The sequence below is a fragment of the Python bivittatus genome, unplaced genomic scaffold (genome assembly GCF_059951505.1).
Source record: "Python bivittatus isolate LINGU-HERP-01145 unplaced genomic scaffold, Pbiv_v1 ctg000080_np1212, whole genome shotgun sequence".
NCBI classification, from domain to species: Eukaryota; Metazoa; Chordata; class Lepidosauria; order Squamata; family Pythonidae; genus Python; species Python bivittatus.
Genome location: NW_028277035.1, coordinates 29,819,243 through 29,843,294, shown reverse-complemented (window position 1 = coordinate 29,843,294; position 24,052 = coordinate 29,819,243). Strand labels below are relative to the sequence as shown.

The 24,052-nt window shown below is 37.1% G+C and overlaps 1 protein-coding gene across 3 annotated transcripts in view; it reads left to right on the top strand.

Annotated features, from left to right (window-relative positions):
• FSTL4 (follistatin like 4) overlaps positions 1-13,025 on the top strand; it is a 419,610-nt gene extending 406,585 nt beyond the window's left edge. For all 3 annotated transcript variants that reach the window (XM_088134769.1, XM_088134770.1, XM_088134768.1), the window contains 5 exons: positions 3,950-4,068; positions 4,986-5,135; positions 6,310-6,417; positions 8,758-8,867; positions 12,265-13,025. In XM_088134769.1, the coding sequence (XP_087990895.1) occupies positions 3,950-4,068; positions 4,986-5,135; positions 6,310-6,417; positions 8,758-8,867; positions 12,265-12,967 (1,190 nt within the window). In that variant the 3' untranslated portion in view covers positions 12,968-13,025. The remainder of the gene's footprint in view (positions 1-3,949; positions 4,069-4,985; positions 5,136-6,309; positions 6,418-8,757; positions 8,868-12,264) is intronic.
• Positions 13,026-24,052: the final 11,027 nt, after the last annotated feature.

The following is a 24,052-nucleotide window of genomic DNA, read 5'->3' as shown; positions in this document are numbered from 1 at the left end:
GCCAGTCTCAACTTAAGGCACAGGCAAACTGCATAATTGGGACAATATAAATACAGTAATATAAGTTTTCGAAAAGGATCTCTAAAGCATAATGGGCCAGGGCCAGTCTTCCTCCACCTGGACATTTTCCAGCTATACGGACTTCAACTCTCAGAATTCCTCAACTGCACAGACAATATTAAACATTCTGGGAGTTGAAATTCACACCTCTGAAGAGCATCCAGGTTGGGAAGACTGTAACAGATGTTCCAAATGTTAAAAACGACTCTAGAGAGCTTAAATATATCATCATCACTACAAACAGAATAAAATTTATTGTTGACCTACATGAAATATATTTTAAATTTAAAGTCCCTGACATTCTTGCTCCATAATTTGTGTTTGTACAGATGATTTAATTATATTAAGCCACTGAATCAGGAAAAAAAAATGGTTGCGCTCATTTCTTTAAGCAAAATGGAAATTGGTTATTTTGTCTACTTCTGTTTATTTGGCAATTATATATTCAGTTCAATCAGATTTACCATGAATCCTCCAGAAAAATAATCTGTACAAAACTTTAAATAATCCAGAAATTCTCAAGATTCAAATAAAAACTCCTTAAAAAAAATCTCACAATAGGACTGGAAGGCATTCGTCCATGGCCTTATTTTGCACCATCATATTTAAAAACTCTATGGGGTTGCAAAATAAAACAGAAACTGTGAAATGTTGCCATGGGAAGCAAACATTATGTCATTTGCAAAAAGAATTTAGGATAGGATAGGATAGGATAGGATAGGATAGGATAGGATAGGATAGGATAGGATAGAATGGAATTTTAAAAAATAAAATAAAGACATGGATGCTGATAGATTTAAAGATATTACGTGAAAATACAAGATACATATTCAACCATATGCCAAAGTATAATTTTGTTGAGTATAAATGTACTTACATATTTGCACATGCAAAAAATTACTTCAGCATGGGAATTCTTGTTTAACTTCTTGAGCTTAATAAATGCTGATTATGACCAAGTGTGCTCATGACTAACTTTCTTGGCATTTGGAAGACCTATTAACAGCTTCACATCCCACTAAATTACTAAAATAATCCATATTGATGGTACCATGTGATGAAGGCTGCAGCCTTTAGCCCTTAGCATCATAAGGCTTCTTAGATTGTTTAGTCCTCTTATTAAAGTAATAGCAATATAACACTGAAATGTACTTTACAATGAAGAAAACACAGATATTACACTTTCAGAATATCCTACAGTTTTTAGCTTGGTTCTTGGGCTCCAAGAAGCAGCAGATCAGACTTACATTTCCTCCCTCCCTCCCTCCCTCCCTCCCTCCCTTCCAAACCTTCTATGTGGTTGAAAGTCCACATTCAACCATGGCATGAAAGTAGAAATAGTCATATGTGATTAGGTAGATAAATAACAAACAAAAAGATAGACATAAAAAATGTCTATTATAAAATGCTTAGAAAAGCAGAAAGGCAGTTTTAAAATTAATCACAAATAAATATAACATTATAGATGCTGGTTAGCAATGAATGTTGCACTACCTTCTTAGTTTCAACATTAGTTATTCCTGAATTTTTAAATTTGCTATAGTGAATATTTCAAAAACAGGACAAGATGATCAGACTGCAGATCATGGAAAGACAGCCAGATTACAGATTTAATGATAAGAGAAAATTAAATTCTGCTCATCTGCAAACAGATTGTAAGAACCATTCTGAGCTTACAGTGCTCTGCTGTATTGCTAGTTAGTATCCCTGAGAAAGCACTTATTCAGTCCTGGTGTTACGTTATATTTCTTTGAAATCAACTTGATAGGATACTTCATATGGATAAAAGAAACAAGGAAGGATGTTTCTTAGAAGAGAATGTTGTGGGAAGTGAAGAATTCTAAAAGCCAATATGGAGCTAAATGCAAAATAATGGAAACAGAATATTGTACTTAATAAAAATAGTCATAGAATTTTTTAGTAACAACTGAAATACTAGTTCTCTTGGAATCCAGAGCACAATGTACAGTATTATTCTAATAGAAAATGTATTATGAATGTGTGTTTACACCACTAATACATAAGCCACATTAAATAAATTCTTGGTATTACCATTAGCAACTGCTTTAAGAATAAGGCATATAAAATCTAGAATGTGAATGTGTGCTTTTATCAAAACAATCATGCAGAATAGGAAGTTAGTGTGCATGAATACAGGCATAATTCACGGTTACTCACAAATTACTGCATGATTGTTACCATTTGTTTAAAAATGTCCCAGTTTTAAGCATCTGCAGAAATGTGCATTCATTGCATCAAAGGCCAAACTCCACCTTCCAATGTGCATATTTAAATCCCTATTGAATGGGAACTGTGTGTACAGCATATGCCAGGAAAAGATTCTGAGTCATGAAATGTTACCTAAGAAATTTCAAGCCAAAGATACTTCAGCTGATCAATAGCAATGATAGCGGCCGGTCTTTAGCTATGCTTTCAGAAATGCATGGTCCCTCACTCCAGCATCACATTTAAGAATCATTCTTCTAGACCATTTTGATGCCTTAACTGGGGTATTTCTGTGGTATAACTAAGAGGCTAAAGATCATATACCGAAACATAATAAAATTGAATATTATCTAGGTACCAAGGTGTTTCTTTGCTAAATTTTTTACAAGTTCACATCCATTAGGCCAAGAAAACAAGTATTATCTGGAATTGTTCTTTTTTAAAAAAGTAATTATCCCAATTAAAATCTTTTTATTATTATTAAACTGTCTCCAATTCAGACAATGCACTCTCAGTTCTAGTACGAGCATGAGTTTCTCTCTACTTGAAATAAGTGGGAGTGAAGGTGATTAACTTTAGCTGGATGAATTTCCAATCCTGGAAGCAACTGATATACTCCAGTAACTTTTCTAGTCTGAACTTGACTTGGGGACCACTAGCTAAAGCAGAACTATCATCTACAATAGCTGATTTAAAAAAAAAATAGGATTTATATTCCATGCAAAGATGAAAGAAACATTAAAACAAAATTTGACCACAACAGAACTATGGAAGTTTGGCAGATAAGTACACTATCAATATCACTTGGAATGACAGTAGCCATTATAAAACAGCCAGTATAAATCTGTACTATAATCATGTGTAGTGATTGGATCGCTGAAAAATTATGGAAAAGCTCCTCAGTACAGCATACAATGTATTCATTACTGCTTCTGCATGTAATGGAAAACAAAGTCCTCTGCCTAAGTCATGGGACATTCTGATTAAGCAAAAAAGTAGAATCCAATATTTTACTAGCAGCTCATTGACAAATTACTTTTCTAAAACTTCTGGAATGCCCCAGTTTTCATAGATGAGTGCTGTTGCAATGCTAAAAGGTTCCATATTTGTGAATTAGAGTTTGCAACATTTCAAAAATGTCTTTGCTTTGGTGGCTATGAGAATTGACCTCCCCCAAAGGCTATTGGACACCAAACAACGTATTCCCTGGAACCCATAAATAACACTTGTTATTTCAGTTTGGAATTATATGCAATACTTTATTGGATTCCTACATCTGAAGCATTTTCCCAAAAAGCCAAAATGGTTAGCAGTCTCTTTTTTCATGTAAAGGAAGAACACCTGCTTCTCAGATCACCAGACACATGACCCCAGTTCCTTATTTGAAGTTCTGACTGCTACCACCAAGGCAATACATTTTTGAGTCTACCTGTACCTCTTTTCCCACACCTTGAAGCCGTACTTGTGACATGAACTTTAATTTCGTGAATGCACCAAAAGCATCCTAATTTCTAGGTGTTTTTCTTTTCCTTCCAGCCTTTCCTTGTTAGTATTTTCCTTTTTGGGGGGGGAGGGGGGGTTAGCTTTCATTTTGCTTTTAGACAATATTAGGAAATATGACTTTTTTCCCCTTGCTCTTTTTGTTCTGTTTTTTTTCTTCAAGGGCTCAGTGTGGGAAATATGTTCTATGTCTTTTCGGAGGATGGAATCACAATCATTCAGCCAACTGACTGTGAGATCCAGAGACATATCAAACCAAATGAGAAAGTGTTCACCAGTTATGTAAGTCTGGGGACATTATTAACATTCAGACTATTGGTACCGTTGATCTAATGCAGGGATTCTCAAACTTTGAGATACTGTGACTCCTAATATAAGTGACATTGCATGTCCCCAATGAACAAAAATGCATTGATGTTGTGTTGAGGAAGTAAATATACTGCTTAGTTTTAATAATCAAATCTTAATCTATATATCATCTTTGTGGTACTGCAACAGATTTCTAAAGGCTTATGCAAGCAAAATGGAGAACAAGCACAAAACGAGTTTTTAACAGTGCCCCTGCTTTCCCGGTGCAAGCCCTATCAATTTAAAAAAAAATTGTGACAGCCCTCCCCCAATTTGCTTTAAGGTGGGATCCTTCTGGAGGTCCCAACTAGGAGGCTTCACACCGCAGTCTGAGAAACATGAGTCTAATTTGAGCCTCAGCCTAAATGAGAAACCTGAGCCTAACTGAATTACGGAAAGGAAGAAAAAGTTATATAAATGTGTATGAATAGAAAATTTGGTAGTTGTTTGTTCAGGTGGTTCTTTGCATCTGGCTAGAGGAAATATAATTTTGAATGCAGAACAACAGATCCAGCCTGAAAGTTAATCTTCATGCTGGGGAAAGAGGCCTCGAGCTCTTGGTGGCAAGGTGGAATATACATCTAAATAATAAATAAAATAAAAAAATAAAAAAATAAAATAAAATAAAATAAAATAAAATAAAATAAAATAAAATAAAATAAAATAAACAATTCAAGGTGCTGCATACTAAAGACACAAAGCTGTTTCTAGTAAAGGTAAAAAAATTCTGGTCTTAAGCACACAAATAAGTGCATAATTTTTACTTAATGTCCTCAGGTTTAGGAGGGTAGGTTCCCCCTTTGTGGATATGTTTGGCAAAGAGTCAAACCCTGTCGTTCTTTTTATTTCAGGCAGATATCTGTCCTAGTCTTGAAGGTGAAGCTGTTCAATCTTGCCTCTGGGCTTCTGCTGTCAATGTCAGAGATAAATATATTTATGTTACTCAGCCTAAGTGGAACAGAATAATGATCCTTGATATCCAGACACAGAAAATCATTCAGGTAATTTTACAGGGACAACTAATTGTTTTAAGATGGGGGAAATGACCTACACATTGCAAAGAATTTTGCTGTTTCCCAGAGGAGATTCTAGCTGCTACCTTAACCACGGCTTGCAGTCTAAAATTTGACCCTTTTCTTGAGGGGGAAACCCCCCTCTTCATAGCTTGTTATAAATAGGACAAGGTTTCTATTACAAATAAGATAAAATGGCCATAGAAAAAGTGTCATTATTACATGAATATTTCTAATAGGTTCTAAAAAATCAACGAACGCATGCATGTGTGCATGGATGATTCTCAAGATTTGCTGAGAATAAGAACATTATTTTCTTGTACCAAGACACAACATTAAAGATATCATTGTATGTATGTGACCAGAATCAATGTTTAAGTGAATCAAGGTTCTATCCTATTGCAAGAAAATATGTAGTACTTGAAGCTTGATCTCTGTGCACCCTTGCCTGAAACAGATCCTATTGAATACAATGGAAACCAATAATAAATATACAAAGGTTGTACTAGAAGGTTGTCTTCCTATGCATTGAAATCAGTGGGACTGACTTCCAAGTAAACATTCACAGCACTGAATGGGATTTAGATTCTGAAGATGACAGTAAGAATAATTTGTGGGTAGCTGGATTTTAATTCATCTATATTCAAAAGGCCAATTCATATAGACTTTTAGAATGGAGTATGTAGGAGGCAACATACAACATAGACAGAGACAGACAGACAGAGACAGATAGAAGCTTTGGGAGAATGGTGAGCACTGTTCAGTACAGGTGACATTCCAAAGCTCCTCATAGCCAGGTGTAATGAAAGCTGTGTACAGAGGAAAGCCACTAGACTTAGATCCTTTGATGGTGCCAATGGCATGGATGTGATGTGTGACCGCATAATCTAGAGGCAAATTGCATATGTAAGAAGGAAGTTGGTGGACCATTTATAGGATGGTATCAGTCATACTGGAACCACTAACATAAGGAGCAGGTCTCATTAGACCACAAGGTCTTCTACAGGGCATTTTCAGTATGTTGTCTAATTGTAACAGAGAATGAAAAACCAATCCAGAAATTCTTATTCATAGTTTGTTAACTGGATTAGTTTCCAGATTCAGAGAATACACTCCCTTTTCATGAAAAAGAACTAATGCCACTGTTTTTGTTTTTTTGAAGTCTCTGGGTGTTGATCCTCTGCCAGTGAAGTTACATTATGATAAGTCACATGACCAAATATGGATACTTAGCTGGGGGGATATGAAGAAATCCCATCCCACATTGCAGGTAAGTTTCCTATGAGCTTAATAGCAAACTACTGTTTATTTATAGTTTTCTGTAAGCAGGATTTTTAAAATAAAAATATAATTGTTTATTTGCATACCAATTTTGCGTTCTTTCCCTCTGCTCCTCTGTTTGGATGGTTCCATGTTTTGCTTTGCTTTGCTTTGCTTTGTTTTTAAGCAGATTGAAAACAGAGCTGACAGCAAGAAACGTGTTTGTCGATAAATAGTGATAATTTCAGTGTCACTGGGTGAAGAGAGTCCAGCAGGACTGACCAGCTTTTGATCTCAAAGAATCATCCCTTAATGAAAGAAGAGGCAGCTTTCTGGTGATTTGCCCTCTCCTGCAGCCCCTTACTTCATCCTCCTCAGTTCTGGAGGATCTGGAATAGATTCTGGAGATGGGAGCAAGGAGATGATGAAAGAAAGAAGGACTGGCAGCCCCCCTCCTTCTCTTCCTTGCTAAGACACTCCACTAGAGCAAAAGCCACACTTCAAGCATAAGGGCATCACAGAAGTCCACCATCTATTCTTCTAGTCATCAGATCCAGATATCTTTAAGCAGACATCACTTTTAATTATTACAGTTAGTTTTAGAATTACCATAAATACTAATCTACTTAGTCCCTTCCTTTTACTTCTTTTCTTTTGAATTTTTTCCTTTTCATCTTCTCTATCCAGTAAACACATTATCCTTCTCTTAATGTGCCACAATCTAGTTCAGGATTGCAAGCTACCACAAAAGGCATCAAATTTAAATCATTCAGGGTTGTGGAATTGATTCCAGGAAAAAAAATTGCTGGGCTTCATGGGAGAACTGGAGCAAATTAGTTAACTTGAATCCAAGGTGTTTGACTAACTTTCTTCCTTTGCTACACAGAACATGCTTGGTACGAACACCCTTATTCTTGCCAGTTTCCTAGGCATCATAATTTGCATTATTGAAATAAACAAACGAGAGAAGATTCTGCCTTAGTACAGGGAGTAAGTGTAGATTACTTCCAGCACTGTAGAGGCAGAAAGAAATATGTCTGTACGCAATCCTGGTATAAGCCCTACTCACAGCCTTCCATCTATGCTGGTGGAATGCCATGGACCTCTGCTACTCATTCTTACGACTAATGATAGCTGCAAATCATTCTCTATCTACCCATTTTAATGGTGACAAAGCCATATCTAAATGCAAACAATCATGGCACAGAAATAAGTCATTGTGGGTCTACTGCACAAGCTCCTAATTGTCTGAACTGTAGCAGTTAGCAGGTTATTTCACACAAAATTGTAGAATTCCCAGGATAGAGTTACACTGCATGGCACTAATTTTACTTATACTGTATTAGCAAGGAAGGGTAAAATATACTGTACTTTTTCTGATTATGTTAAATCGCTTTATCAAGAAATGGCAGATTTCTTTAGCAGTTTAATTGGGAGACCTCTAAATAGACCAAACAAAATATTTGAAGCAAATCTTTTAAGGCTCTTGCAGTTTTGGTAATGAATTTCTTAGCTGTACATTTTAAAGCGTTCCTGTTCACAGGCTGTGTTAGTAAACTCTTCTAATGAACTGACCTTAGCTATGTTGAATCAAAAACACCTTCCGACATAAGAATCTCAGAATTTAAACACTTTCTTTAAAGTTTCACCTTTATGTTTTGCTGATCTTACTGGAGCAAAAGATAGTTTCCCTGATAATAAAGAATTGCATTTTCGGAAGACTTGACTTTGGAAAAAATAGAATAGAATAGAATAGAATAGAATAGAATAGAATAGAATAGAATAGAATAGAATAGAATAGAATAGAATAGAATAGAAAAAAGAGAAAAATCCCTTTTCTCATTTTACGTACACCTCCTTCTAATAGCTACAATTTATAATATAAATATATTTAGAACAATATGTATATAATTATTTATAAAACTGATTAGTTACTGTGACTTTGCTGTGGATCATTCAACACAGTGAATTAGCCTTGTGTATTTACATGAGATTAAATAAACATGAATATGAAAGCCATGTTTACTGCAGCCAGTGTGGAAAAATTATTGCAGGGTTAGATGTAGGACAGTTTCAACTCCTGCATGACTGTATTGTATAGCAATATAAACAGCTTGAAAGTAAATGGGAAATTATTCTCTGATTTTACAAATGTTACCTACACAGAGATGCCATTTCATCAGCATCCTTATTTTTAGGAACTGGGACAACCATTATGCTGGCTTATGGAATGCTGCTATCATGGCCACATTCATGTTGATATCATATGCATTTTAGGTATTCTAGATTTTTATTTCAGTGCTTCCTTCATTGCTCCTGTCAGTGGCCAGTATTTGTTTATTCACGGTAGGTAATACCAGAAGCAAGTACAGGAGAGAACCAGCAGATCATCTGTACCCACCTGAATGGAATGGATGATTATTTTATTCCACCTACAAATCTGATCATCAATCACATCAGGTAAGAGTTCTCTTATCACCAACAGTTGTATCTTCAGTCTAACAATTCTTCTGAATCACAGATAATACTCGTTTGCTTTTGTGCTTGTTGCTAGAAACTCAGGAAGAAGAAGCCATAAAGAATCTTCTGTAAAGGCTCTGTGAGTCTAGGAACAGGGTATGTCATCAGACAGACAGAATGTATCCCAAGAAGCAATGGAGCAGTAATGACTAGCCTGATAGAATTATCCATTAGTCCATCCATTCTCAAAATTGTCACTGAGTTTTAATTTAATTTAATGAAAACTTCAACCAATGATTAACATTTTCACTCTCAGTTTGCTATTAGTAGTTTGCTATTAGTAGCAGTCTAATAAATGGATTTCAGCTTTTGCAGTCTGGCAAACATTCAGTATATTTCTTCCTTTGTTTTCAGGAAGAAAACTAATAATACAGTCTAGTTCAAATATCTCTCCACCGTGTTAGAACATGTTTCTAGGAATTCTTATCTACATCTTGCCTACTCTTGGCTGAGAGCCATTGCAGATGTGCCATCCAGTCATAGAGTAATATTATCAGTATTTAGGAAGCCAGTTGGTTGTACAACTTCTGTTCCAGGGGGTTGCTAAAGGTCTGTCATGGCAGTATAGTGCTAGTCTTTTGATACTTGTTTCAGTGAAGGGGGGGGGGGGACCCTATGGTTTGTTTTAATTTCAAAAATTGCATATATTTGCTTTAAATCACAATATACATTTACACATCCAGTGAATGAGTGACATACAACTTGTTGTCATCCCTACATGCATGCATACCCCAATATTCCAATTCCAGTTGTATTCTAGGGGGATTGGGGTGTTGCAGTGGTTAAGTCATTGGATTAGGGCTCGGAAGACCCAGGTTTAAATCCAGCCTCAGCCATGCAAAGTGACTGGATAACTGTGGGCCTGTCCCCCCCACCCCATCCAAATTATCTCACAGGGTTGCTATAGTGGGGATAACCTGAAATGGAATCCCTGTGTAAGTCACCCTGAAGTTTTGGAGGAAAGGAGTAATATAAATGTAATAAATGGACTTTGATCATTTTACAATTTAGATTTCAAGTAAGAAGCTCACACATATTTGCATGTTGTCTTAAACAATGATTTAGCACAAGTATACAAACAGAAATAAGCTACTGTCAGCTAAAGCAGCTGGTGGAGCTTGGAAGCACCCCCTTTACCAGCTCTTATTATCTCATATGGAATGACAAACTTTGGGCTTATGTCGATATAAATTAATGATTTCTGAAGCTGCCTCCTTGAAGAAATCATAATTAGCAATACATATAGCTCTGGGTTTGAACAACAACAAAAAATCTAGCCACCCAAGAGGAAAAGAAGGGAGGAAAAGTGGACACCAGTGCCATGCTAAAGCTGTTTACTGCAAATGTGACCACTGAGTACTTATTTAATAGCAGCAGGTGTATGATACGCCCACTGATCTGCCTCATTCACCTGTCAATATAGCCCTGGGTATGTCTCCTAAGAAGGCTCCATGAGCTCATAAATTCAACTACCAGATGTCTGTTTAAACTGCAGCCTTACATTTATTGTAAACATAGAAATGCTTTAAAGAAAGGATTTTTGCTTAAAATGCACTTCAAGCATCCTGATTCAAAGGAACGGCAGGTGTAATCTTATTACTCCTCAGTCACACACCATTTTCATTTTCTGTGCTAGATTTCTTTTTTAATTTGTAATTGATGCAAATATTTAGTTGAAAGACAAGCTAAATCCCAGGATTGTTTGCAGGATCATGGAATATAAAGCTTTGCTCTTAAGGAATGAATTTTTATGCATGATATAGTGCAGTTTTCAACTCTACTTTCTCTTGTTTACACACACACACAATTATTCACTATCCACCACAATCCCAAAACTCTTACTGTGTTTACAGTAATGAATATTATTTGGAGAAACTGTGAGTTTCTCTGTGCCAAAACAAGTCAGGAATATGGTTTTCATTCAATGGAACTGGAATATTAGGACCATGGTTGTCTGGGGAAAAAAAATCACTATCTATGCTATGTAGATTAGGATTGGGAAAATATGAAAACCTGTTCCAGATTAGGGCTGCTAGATACCTGGACTTTGTGCCCATCCAGATTTTGGTAGTCCAGATACCATAACCTTATTATTTTAGTCTCTCCAGGTAGATGGACCTTCCATGTGTACAGAATTTGTGTATAAGTAAGTTTTCTATTAATTCCTTTGAGTTCAAGTCCCAACAGTAGATACCATCCTTTCAATCAAGACAGATACACCGCTTAGTGTTTCTTAAACTCTTCTATCACTCTTCTACTCCAGTCTCTTTTGTAAGCGTTTTCAGTAAAGAAAGGAAGAGTTCAAGGGGTAACCAGGAAATCTGTCCAAAGAAAAATCTACCATCACATCTGTCCACAGCTAACTGTTCTATAAAGATATTTATATTTTCCAATGGATGTAGATTTAGTAAACCCATTGATTTCAAATGTCTACTCTAACAATGGCTAAGGGCAACTTAATGAGAACACTGAGAAAAGTGTTACATATCATGAAAAGCTAATTTTCTGTATTACTTATTATTGAAGTCAGGTTTATGTTAGTCTGATGATATATTTAAGAATCTTTATGCAATGTGAACATATATTAAGACACAGAGAAGCAATAACCAGAAGCCCAATGCTTATTTTTTGCAGCAAGAGACCTAAAGCAAATGCTAGTAATAATGATCTTCTGCTATTACCATAAAATGTCCTCTGGCATTTCACCACTTCAGTTTCTTACCTGCACAGATTCCATTTATTCCACGGTACAAAACTTGATAGTGTGTTGTTTCAGCTTTAATGTCTTTTCCCTGAATATTTCTGTGTGTCCAACTAAAGATACTCTATTGCTCCTCAACAATAAGCTCTATGTAGCATTACACAAGGCAACACTTCTTTGCCTCATTCCTTCCCGTGGTCAAAATATAGTATGACATTTGATCTAAGCAAGGGTGGATAAATTGAGGCTCCAGAGTTGGTGGCTGCCCAAAGCTCCTTCAAAGTTTCCATCAAATTGTAATGTTCAGTGTGACAGATGGGAAGTTATTAAATATGCAGCAGTGGTCATACTAAATATTTTAAATTAATTTAATGTTCATCATATCTAGTTTCTGTGCTAGCTCCACCCACTGTTTGTGATGTTCACTCCAGATTTTTGGAGTGTGGCGCCTAGCATCTAGCACTTCAAGCTGATGTTTGGCCTTCCACCTGAAAATTGCGTGCTCTTGCTATAAAGTTTACTTAAATAAATTTTGGTTTTGAGCATTTAGGCACCATAATATTGTTCACTCAAGAATGAGGCCACATTTCTTAAGGTACATAGTTTGTTATACTGTGTTTTGCCTTTTGTTTGCAGGTTTGGCTTCATCTTTAATAAGTCAAAGGCTGCAGTTCACAAAATTGATCTGGAAACCATGGCTTATATCAAGACTATCAGCTTTGGAAACTACAGCTGCCTGCCCCAAGCCATGGCCTACACCCACTTGGGGGGCTATTTCTTTGTGCAGTGCAAAGCAAATACATCCATGCCAAGAATTCCACAGCTTATAATTGACAGTGTTACAGATTCTGTTATTGGCCCCAATGATGACATATCAGGTACTCCCTACATCTCTCCTGATGGACGCTATTTGGTCAGTGCAGATGAAGAGAGCAGGAGGATCAGAGTCCAGGCCATAACAGTCCAAGGAGAAATCAAGTTGATCTATGACTTACAAACCACTATGTGCATATCTCATCTGACATTCCAGTCCTCTTTCACTGAAGCCAATCAGTATTATATATACGCTTCTTCACATTTGCAAGCAGATGTGCTTTTTGTTGAGTTGTCAACAGGGAAAATGGACCTCTTGAAGAACTTAAAAGACCCTATCAAATCTAAAGACTGGCCCTGGAACAGCTACAACAGAATTATCCAAGACAGTGGATTATTCGGTCAATACCTTATAACGCCAGCAAAGAATTCACTCTTTATAATTAATGGGAGACAAAATACATTACGCTGTGAGGTTTCAGGAATTAAGAAGGGCAACACAGTAGTTTGGGTAGGAGATGTATGAAAAAGATACGAAAGGAAAAATGAACCAGAACTTTCAGGAAAAAAAAGTACTGATTGAACATTTAACTGCAGCAAAAAATATATATGCAGTAGCATTGTATATTTTTACACTGAGGGGAAAAAAACTGGTATACATTTCTCAGTAGAAGACTGGCCTATTGCGAGATATAGGGTATGCTCTGCTAATTGGAATTGGTTATACTAGGAATTTATGTTGAGTCCAGTTTAATAACTTAATTGATGGAATATATCATGGGAAAGGAATGATTCGACTGAGATGCTATAAGCAACATGTTATAGAACCTTGCTTTTGACTTGAAAGGCTGATCAATCTTTGAGTTCTCTCTAGGTAATCAGTTTTCATTCTGTTATCCCAACATAACATTTTGTATACAACATTGTGCCACGTGGCATGAGATCAACCCTGTCACTTAGATATTTTATTTTCACAAGGATGGAAGAGCTGGAGGAATTTAGGCATTAATGTACTTTACTGAAATTGCAATCTCAGTCAAAAGTCTTTTTAGAGCCATTCACATCAAAGACTTCTGGAATCATTCAATATAGCAAATAATATTAAGACAAAATGTTTGCATATTTTAAAAGGCAATATTTCTACTCATCTAAAAACAGAATCAGACTGAGACAGTAAGCTGAAAAACTGGACTATATATTGTTTCAGCTTCTGCTACTCCTATATATTTCAGGGGTGGCAGACTTCCCCCGATCTCTCTCCTATAGCTAGAGTATTGTACTGAAGACATCACACTTAACTTTAAAGGAAACACTTAAGAAGTGACAAATCAAGGATGAAGGGGGAAGTATGAAAATAGATTGATTCAGGAAAAAAAAAGGGGGGGGAGAAGTAAATATTGGATTCAATCCAGAAGTCTTACTCAGAGTAGACCAACTGAAATTGTTGGGAATAGCATTTCCACTGAAATTGTTGGGAGTAGCATTTCCACTGTAAGCCATGGTTTTCTCTTGAGATAATATAGTTCCTACAAAGGCTAAGATTTATACACACACACGCACATACATGTATAACCAAATGATATTGTATTAGATCTTTCTCTCGGACCTAACCCAAGCACGTATATCTGATGTAGCTGGAGTTACAGAACCTCCAGATCTAGGAAACATTGTATAAGGTGTCAATAAATGAACAAATATGCAAATATCTTCTATGTAATCAACAAAGAGATATATTAACTTTATTTTTTGAACAGTTTCAGCCATACAAAGTATACAAAAATAAGCTGCTATTTTAGCATTAGAGAAAAGCAGTGTTGTTTCCAGTGCAGAAACATTTTTCAGAAACCATTTATTCCCCTTCATTAAAAATTTACCATTAGTCAAAGAAATTGGGCCCTTCATAGACACAATAGATACATCTTTAAAAGCACTCTTTTTAATAGCATATTTTTGTGCAGAAAACTTTTAGCTTTTATATAAATCAGACATACAGTATCTGTCAACTAAGACCCTAGGAAGAAAAGCCTTTTAAAAATCTATCTATTTATTCCATTTTGCTGTTCTTCATATTCTTCTTTCATTCATAATGTCCTCATTTATAATCAATTAACATTTAGTTCTGAAACACACTCAATTGTGTAACACTCAGTTTAATGAACTAAAAGGGGAAAGGGATGCCTGTTAAAGTAAAGCATCCATTAAATCAGAATGATTTTATATGTGCAGGTTTTACACATTCTATACATGCATAAAATGGGAATAGGGGTTTACACATGCATAACTGATGTATTTTATGCATGGTTAAAATGGTGCTTGGGATTGTTACCCATGTGTAAATGGAAAATGGGTTGTTGTGCATGCACAGAAGCACACATTACACGGACAGAGGTTGTTTGTTGCATCTGAAGTCCATTAAATCAAAGTTTTACTATCATTTAAAAGGAATTAAGATGTACCAATGATGCAACAACAGATACTAAGAATTGTGTATTGACTCACCACAAAATGCAAATACACTTGCTAATTTAAAAAGATGTAATGTGTATGCATCTTGTTAATTTCAGTTGGAATACAGAGACACACAAAAAAAACAAAGTCCCAGAATATCTTAAGCCAGTGGAATTCAAATGTCTTTATCTGATGCTTTCATTCTTATTGATGTATTTTAAAATGTGGTTTAATATAACATTTTCCAGAGCAATCCTGGCTTTTCCATAATGCTTAGTGAGATTCTCCTGACCCCCCAAAAGGCATTTGTTGACTGGGATTAATATTTATTCAATATATATGGTAATAACTAGAAAAGTACCTCTTTAATCATTTTTGCAAGAAGTGAAATCACTGTGTTTCAAAAGCACACAATTATTTCTGCCAAGCAGACAGTAACCATCTTTAATTTGATTGATGATTATGTGTCAGGGGCTTTAAAGTAGATATCAATGTGCATGCGTTAAGATCCTCTGTTCCAAATGGGATCCCTGTTTCTATGGGCTGAATATGTAGAAAATAGTGCCATGGATGCCAGTTGCCAAGGACATCACAGTGAGGGGAGTGCTATTGCTCACTGCCCCATAATTCTTCACCTGTCCTAGGGCAGCCTTACCCACTCTTGCTGGCTGATGAATTCTGGGAGTTGAAGTCCATGCATCAGGGGCAGGGGGGATACAGATTTGGCAAAATTGATAAAGACAGTTATCTGAATTTCCAAGTTTGACATACTTAATATCAAGGACCCAAATCCAGTTTTTCAACCGGATGGGGGGGGAAAAGCGTTCTATTACATATTGGCCTTTGTTGAGTAATTTCTATTGCTGGACATCTACTGCTGGACATCTCAGCTAAGACTGCATCTATATTATAAATGTAAATCACTTCATTTACATTGTTTCTATTAAAATACTTTGAGAACCATATTTAAGGATGTACAAACTGATATCTAAGAATTCTTAGTGTATCCTCCCCTCCCCTCATAATGCTTCTGTTTTCGTTAATCACTCATGGAAGCCATTGCAGGTTGAAACCAGCCAACTTCTGAAGTATTGATACAGCTTAAATATAATTTTTTGACCTGAAACAGGAGAAGAATGAGATCTTCTTAATTCAGGAAGCACAGAATTCTTGCAATCCATTGCTCAACTTTCTAGAAAGAAAGTAGAATATGAGAGCTATTAACAGAAGTACAGTAGTCGGAGTTGTGCCCTCTCTTGTCCCAATGTGATGAGTGGTAAAATATACTTTTTCCCCCCTAAAGCCATTGTTTCTTCCTATGACCCATAGGAGGTTAGAATTCAAATATTAAATATGGGATGTAGCCTCTATTTGGAAATATTGTAAAGCAAAGCTACATCCAATGTATTGTCATGTTGTTTTATTGAGCGCTGCTTTAATGTTCCCTTTTTAATATTTCTGAATAGGATGAGTTGCCCATCAATTAAAACTTTTGTGACATAGATACAGAAAAAAATGTTGATTTCATTTTTTAAAAATCCTTGTAAATATCTGTTGCGGTAAATATTCTTGAAATTAAGATATGAAGGGTGTGTAATAAGCTTCACTGCTTTCTGTTTACTTTATTACACTGGACTAGAGTGAATTCAAATGTTAACTTTCCAAAGATGCTCCTGTGGCTTTCTTTTTTCGCCCTCAAGTTCTATTGATGTCTTTTCTAAATATCCAAATGACCTCATCCTACTTAGAAAATGATAATTAATTTAGGTGCATCACACAACTTGTGAACAGTTCCAATGATGTTTGATCTAACTGAAAAGTGTGCACATTCATAATCATAATTCTGAGATCACAATTTCTCTGTACCACAAAAGGTGAACATCGAGTTTGTTTCCTTACAACTCTTGTTTCTCAAGCTTATTAAATCTCATTTGGTTGCATTTCCTGATTTATTTCTTTTGTCTCCCTGTACACAACATTTGGATACCACTTCATATTCTTTCTCAGCCAAGAAATTAATAGTCACAGTGATTAAGTGGAAATAATTTAAATTGAAATAGCATGTAATTAGCCACCCTAACATGCTTGTATATCATTAGAAGTTCTGTTGGATGGACATTGATTTCAATGAACAAAGCAACTGATTTAAGATAAGGATCAAATCCCTGATATCCAGTGCAATGTTTTTTCACTACTTAAATTAAATAAAGGACAGTACAAAAGAGATGCCATGACCATACTGGGGAGTAGTGTTTTTCTTTTTTCTTTTTAAAGAGGAAATTGCTAAAACAGCATTGCTAGTATTAGTCTGGCAATTTATCTGTATCTTGCTTTGTGGCACTCAGAATTAAACATGCTACCTTGACATTTTGATAGAGAAGGCAAGGATTAAGCTCTAGTCTGGGTACCAACATGAACATGCACATTTCATAGTGCTCAACAATACTTGGCTTTTTCTTCCCTCCTCTTGATATGCATGCAGAAAATGTGGAGTGTCATTATCAAGAACAGGAGTTTAGAACTGTGTGCACTGTTATCATTGTTACCCTTTTATTATGTTTACTTTATGTTTCCATCTCTTTAAATTGCTTTGGGAGGGTGTTTGCCCTGAGAAATGTCTTGGAAATATTTTTTTTAATTAACAGCAGCAACAACAAATCTCCCATCCTTGATCATTATTCGTGTTCCAAGGTTCAAATGGAATAAGGTAGGACTGAATTCTTTCAAAAAATATGTTTTCCTCAGGTAATAAATCTTGACCATGAATCAAAGGACAAAATTAAACAATTTTTTGCTAGTGGCTAAAAGCTGTGAGTTATGGGTCCACGTTCCTTCTATTAGAGGATTAGGAACCCAGATAGTGGACATTTTCTGTTCATCACAGGTTTGGATGGAGATAGCAATGATGTACATGGTCTCTCATGTGTCATTCTCATGCTTATAACATCCTGCACCTAGATTCCCCTTACTTACAATATTTTTTGTAAAAGTACAGTGCTGCTAGGCAGGGGAGGAAAACAGGCTTCTATTAAAGGATGGCATTCATGAAATCCTGATTTACTTAGAAGTCGGTAAATTGAGTCATGATCCAAATTAAAGGGCTGAATGAACCATCTGTTCCCCATAACATCTTAGGCTACATCTTGGAAAAAAACAGATGGTGTCATCATAGCCTAAGGAAGGCTGAGAATGACCTTCAAACAGCCTTCTTTTTCTTTAAGACTAGCTTAATTAAGTACTTCAGCACATAGTCTACTGCCCTGCATGCTGTCTTCAGCACTTGTCAGACACAGTCAGATATAGTCAGTCAACACAAAATGACAGACAGGAAGCTAGAAAGAGCTCAGTGAGCAAAACAAAGTGCATTTAACCTTAGCTAAACAAGTCTCAGCAGAGCTTGAAAAATCACATCAAATTTCAATGGACTTTTCCCTGGTATTTCTTGAAATTCAAGGCAAATGAATTGTTTCAGAATTGTTACAGGTATTCCTCCTGAATTTTTTGAGCAGCATCTACATTCCAAAACTTTTCCAAAGAATTTGACCAAATTATATTACAAGCCCCTAGTTGGATTAAAGGTTGAGCATCTGCCAGTGAAAATATAACTATTCTTTTGAGTAGCTCCGACAACATTCCTGGATTATAGCAACCAAGCAACAAAGATATGGGCTTTTGGTGAGACATCTGCCTCCTTGAGTGAAGGAAAGACTGCTGAGGAAATATTGTGACATACTGTATTGTCTCTGGATCGGAATATGTTTTGGGATGCTCTAACATTTCGTGGATAATATCTGCTCAACAGCTTTTGAAACAAAAGTTCACTGTATCCTTTGAAGAGCAAGATGTGGTGAGAGTTAAGGTACTTCATAACTGCATTAAGCAGGGCCTGTGCTGTTCCTGAAGTTTCTTCTCCTCTTTTTCAGTGCAAATATATGGCCTCAGACAGGAGATCAAGCAAATTTATTGGTGCTTTTACCTGAAGGAAAAAGATGTACCTTTCTTCAGATGCATTGTTATGACTGGCATACCTCACAAAATTCTGCCCATGGAAGTTGCAAAAAAGTTACACAGTATATTCTGCAAGATATTACGTGTGTGTGCGCATGTGGGCATGGGTGTGCATGCATACACACACTTTAGTATACCAGAGGAAAAAAATCCAGTATCCTTCATTTCATTTTCATAAAGCCAAGTTTCTAGTTCTTAAAATCTGAAAAACAGACATATGTTGATAATGCCTGATTACCTCAGATCTCACTCAGGAAGGGTAAAATTTCCATTATAATCCTAAATTCTCAATCCCAGCAACACAGTAGCTTTATACATTAATTTTATCAAAGTCATTTAGCTTTACTAGCATGTACAGTTCCATGATCCAGAGACACAGTGTTGGAGGAATGCTGTTGTGATGGTGGTAGTTGCTATGAATAAGTTTACTCCTATGTTTCAAACTATTCCGCTATGTAAATCTTATTTCTAGACTTTCTGCCTTCTCAATAGTGTCTAAAAAATTAAAATGCCTCATATCAATTCTATCCTTTCCCTCAGCCTCCTCCAATCTTCTGTTTCCTTCTTCTTGGTATTATTTTAATTTTTATAGTATTCTTGGTATCTGGCCAAGAATTTGGGTCATATTCTATTTGAAGGATGCATAAAATCTAGGAAACACTAATTTGCAGTTTGCGCCTGTTGCAGTTCTTGTGGGCTGGATCAGCCATTTCACTTTTGCCATTTCAAAACAAAACCTTGGAAGAACACTGTTCCTTCTTTTCTCCCTATTCTTGGACTATGAAGTACGCGTAACATTTCTCTATAGGTGCTGATATGCATTATCAAAGAATTAAAATATTGTCAGTCCACTAATGCGTAGGTTGAAAAGAAACAGATTAAAGAAAAATCTGGAATGTTCACAGCTTTCAGCTAAGGTGAGTGGTACCTTTCCTGGTGAATGGAAACATTAATAATATATTGCCACTAACTACTTATCAGCACTACCCTCAACTGATAAACATTAGAAACCTTCTTGACCAATGATCATTCATTCTTATTTGTGTTGTAATTGACTTTTTTTTTTTCTTCTCCTGCAATGCTGAATGTGGAAAGAATATGTTGGGTGAAATATTGTAAAAGGTGTGGGAGCCATGCTGCCGCCAGAGTTAAAAATAAATGGGATCCCCATTCTCTTCACCTCCATTCTCTCTTGTTTAGCTTTTATGATGCCTCTTTTGTCTTCCTCCTCAAACAACAGGCTGCTGGGTAAAGGACAGAATGCTTTTGTCAAAAGTGTGAACTCATGGCTTGCAAAGGGGTTTGGAAATTAACCGAGGACCTTATTAATTCGGCTGAGGTTGCTCTGTCCCTGGTGTAGAGCATTGTCCCTGTCTCTGGTGTACAGCATCGTGTACATTGAGTGTTCTGCAAGAGGGGGAAGGAGATGACAAATATCTTCATTTGCAGTAAGGAGAGGTAGAAGCCATACTGCAAATGAAGATATTTGTCATCTCCTCCTCCCTCTTGCAGAATACTCAGCGCTCACTTGTCAGTGGATGGGAAGATCACCAAAAAGACAGAACCCCCCAGAACTCTGTAGCTCCACAGATGAGTGACCTCCTTGCAAATGTTGGTACTTGAGGTTTAGTGTAAAATAGGGGCTCAATTTGGCAGCTGTTATTTGCACTTTAACGGATACTGTTGACAATGGCTTGTGTTGGCTCTCTAGGAGTGCTAATGCCTTGTCCAAGAGGGTTTGCTCTTTATCCTATGCGTGAATTGTGTCCCTTCATTGGCCAGAAAGCAAAGTTTAGCAAGTCTTTCCAAAGTTTGAGGGAGAAAACCAAAGGAAAATTCCAACGTGCTTGGACTTAGTTTGACTGTATTATGTGAAACTAAGGACTTGGTGATTTTGACACAGTGGTTCTAAAATGCAGCAAGCTTCTGTTCTAACTTTGCTTCAAATATGTCATTTTTTCCATATTGTTAATTACTTTCAAAACCCCAGGAGCTTTTTTGCAAGCCGTAGGGTCTAATCATTATATTAATAGTATAATTTTCCCTATACATCAAGCAACAATGAAGAGAAATTATCTTTAATCCATAATAATAAATTACAGTCAGCATCATGTGTGACTTCCAATATTTATTACCAATTCAAATATAGGACTGTTTAGTAACACATTCAGATCCTCTGAAAATAGACCAGTCATGACAGAATATATCAGCCAATGCTTTCAGACAATGGAATTATAGTGCTGAAAAACAAGAACATCTCCTTTTGATTTTAATATCACTGCAGCAGTAACGTGGGAATGCTTCAACATGACATTATGGATGATATAGTATTTCTAAACTGGTAACTCTGTTCACTTTCTCTGCCAGAGAGATTTGAAATAGTTTTATTATTCTGTAAATGTATGCCAATCCTGAGACATTTGCCATACATAATTCTACACATCAAGAGTTACTTCCTCCCAATGTTTTATTTTCTTATTTTCTTCCCAGTAGTTTTCAAGGAGAGTTCAAAAAATAAAGGCAGTTGACGCTATAAGTGATGACTGATTATTTAATCTACTGTACACAGTACTTTTCCAATGTCAGATAAAGATGTAGGTGGTTTAGGGTAGCTATCACAAAGAGATGTTATTTTCATTTTCTCATGTTCTCCCAAGCTCCTTTGGGAGACCACATCCGAAGTCATGATAGCTAAATATCTGAACTATGCAGAGAACACCTGATCAAGTCCAGAGTTTGCATTCTTTGAAATGTTTTCACTGCATGTAGGTGACTTATAGTATGTGTTGAATTTGCTGCAATAATATGTCCCATGGTAGGGAACGCTTCTGCAGCATTCCAGACAGGGAACTTGTGAGAGTTTCAAGAGAACAAGAGGGGTGTTCATAAAGAATAATCATGCCCCACTCTGAATATTTAGATCTGATTATCAGGAGCTGATGTGAAAGTAAGAAGGATAGACTCTCTGTCCTTCCTTCCTTCCTTCCTTCCTTCCTTCCTTCCTTCCTTCCTTCCTTCCTTCCTTCCTTCCATCCATCCATCCATCCTTCCTTCTTAAATTTATATAGCTGCCCATATCAAATGTATGACTCTGGGAAGCTCACAGCAATTAAAACGATTAAAAAAAAACAAGAATTATATATAAAAATGATATAAAAAGCCATACAACAACACAGTCAGTAGCCAACATATAACAATACACTAACAGCAATCAGCATAACTACAATACAAGCTCTATTGTACACCTGGATCCCCAGGCCCATGGCAAAACCATGTCTCTAAGGGCCTTATGAAAAGCCAGTAGGGTCAGAGCCAATCTGATCTCTGGGGAGATGATATTCCAAAGGCCAGGTGCCATGACAGAAAAAGCTCTCTTCCTGAGCCCCGCCAGGTGGCACTCCCTAGCAGGCAGGATCTTGAGCATACCTCTCCTGCTGGACCTAATGGGATGGTGAGGTGTAATTGGGGAGGAGTGGTCCCTCAAATAACCCAGTCCATTCCATGAAGGACTTTATAGAAGCCCCTTGAATTGAACCTGAAAACATATTGGTAACCAATGCAGCTTGTGGAGCAGAGGTGTAATGTGCACTGATCTAGAAGCACGTACAACCCCCACGCAGCCACCTTCTGCAGCAGCTGAAACTTCCAGGTGCCCTTCAGGGACAGTCCCCTGCAGTAGTCCACTTGGAAAGTGATCAAAGCATGAGTGACTGTGAGTAGGCCCTCCCGGTCCAGGAACAGGCACAACTGACGCACAATACAAAGTTGTACAAAAGCTCTCCAAAAAGAGCCCCAAATTGCATATAGGTTATGTGGGGGTAGTGCAACCCATGCAGAAGAAGGGATGGAAAGTCTCCAGGACCAAAGGGCCCTAAAACCCAACCACACAGTCTTGTTAGGGTTGAGCTGAAGCCTGTTGTTCCTCATCCAAACCCTCATAGCCTCCAGACACCAAGACAGGACCTCCACAGCATAGTTGGATAGTGGTGGAGATGAAATGCTGGGTACCATGACCCCATGCCATCGAATGATCTCACCCAGTGGTTTCAGGTACCTGTCAAATGGAGTTGAGAAAATACAGAGTCCTGCAAACCCCACAAAGCAGGGGCTGAGGGTGGGACCTCTCTCACCTAAAACCAACACCAACTGAAACCAGCCCCAGAGAAAGGAAGAAAACCAGCGTAACACAGTCCACCCGCTCCCAATATACAGAGCTGATGCGGAAAGATACCATGGTTGGTGGTATTGAAAGCTGCCGACAAGTCAAGAAGAGTAAGGATGGACACACTACCCCATCTCACTTCCCACAGAGCTCATCTAAAAGTGGCTAGAGATAAATTTATCTCTATCCAGTTCTTGGCTAGTTAATTTAGACCACGAGGCATGGCTAAACAAGCACTTATATTGGAAAACTGAGTAATAATAAGCTGAGCACATGCTAACTATAAGGATTTCTCTCAACCCCAAAGTTCTTTCTACCTTCCAAGTCACTGTGAGGGGGATAAACAACTGTAGTTTGATTGTAAAAAAACAAAAACAAAATCTAAGAGTAGGTACACCAAATTCAAATTTTCCATCCCTGCTCTTCCCATCACAGTATTTTTGATTTAAAAAATATTCCCCCTTTTTGTCATGGCCACCCTTTCAGAGCACTCAGGAAAAGGGTCAGAGCTGATTCTGACTTCCTGCTCTGTCCGAATTGAATTAAAATTTGTACCAAATTATCTTCCCTGCCCCATTTGTTATAGAATATTTCAGTCAGTTTATAGTAGTTATCTACATTAACATCCCATAAACATTATTAATGTGCCACATTAATAAGGCTTTCTTCATCCATGAGCGGAGAAAAAAGCCAACCTGTGTGAATTACTGAGACCTGGCTAGGCACAGAGGGAGAGGTTCCCCTCTTGGAATTGTGCCCACCTGGCTTTCAAATGTGGCACTAGCTGTGATCCCAGGGCAGGTGTGATAGAGTAGCTGTAATCCTCTAAGAGACCAGGGCAGCCTTCAGGGGAACTGCTCCGCAGATAACCAGTTGTTAGACCCTGCTGGTGGAACTGGGCTCTGGGGATCAGAAGGGATTGCTGCTTCCTTGCTACACAGTGGCAGCCCTATCTGAGCTACCTGAAGCTGTGGTTGGATTGACAGTGGAGTA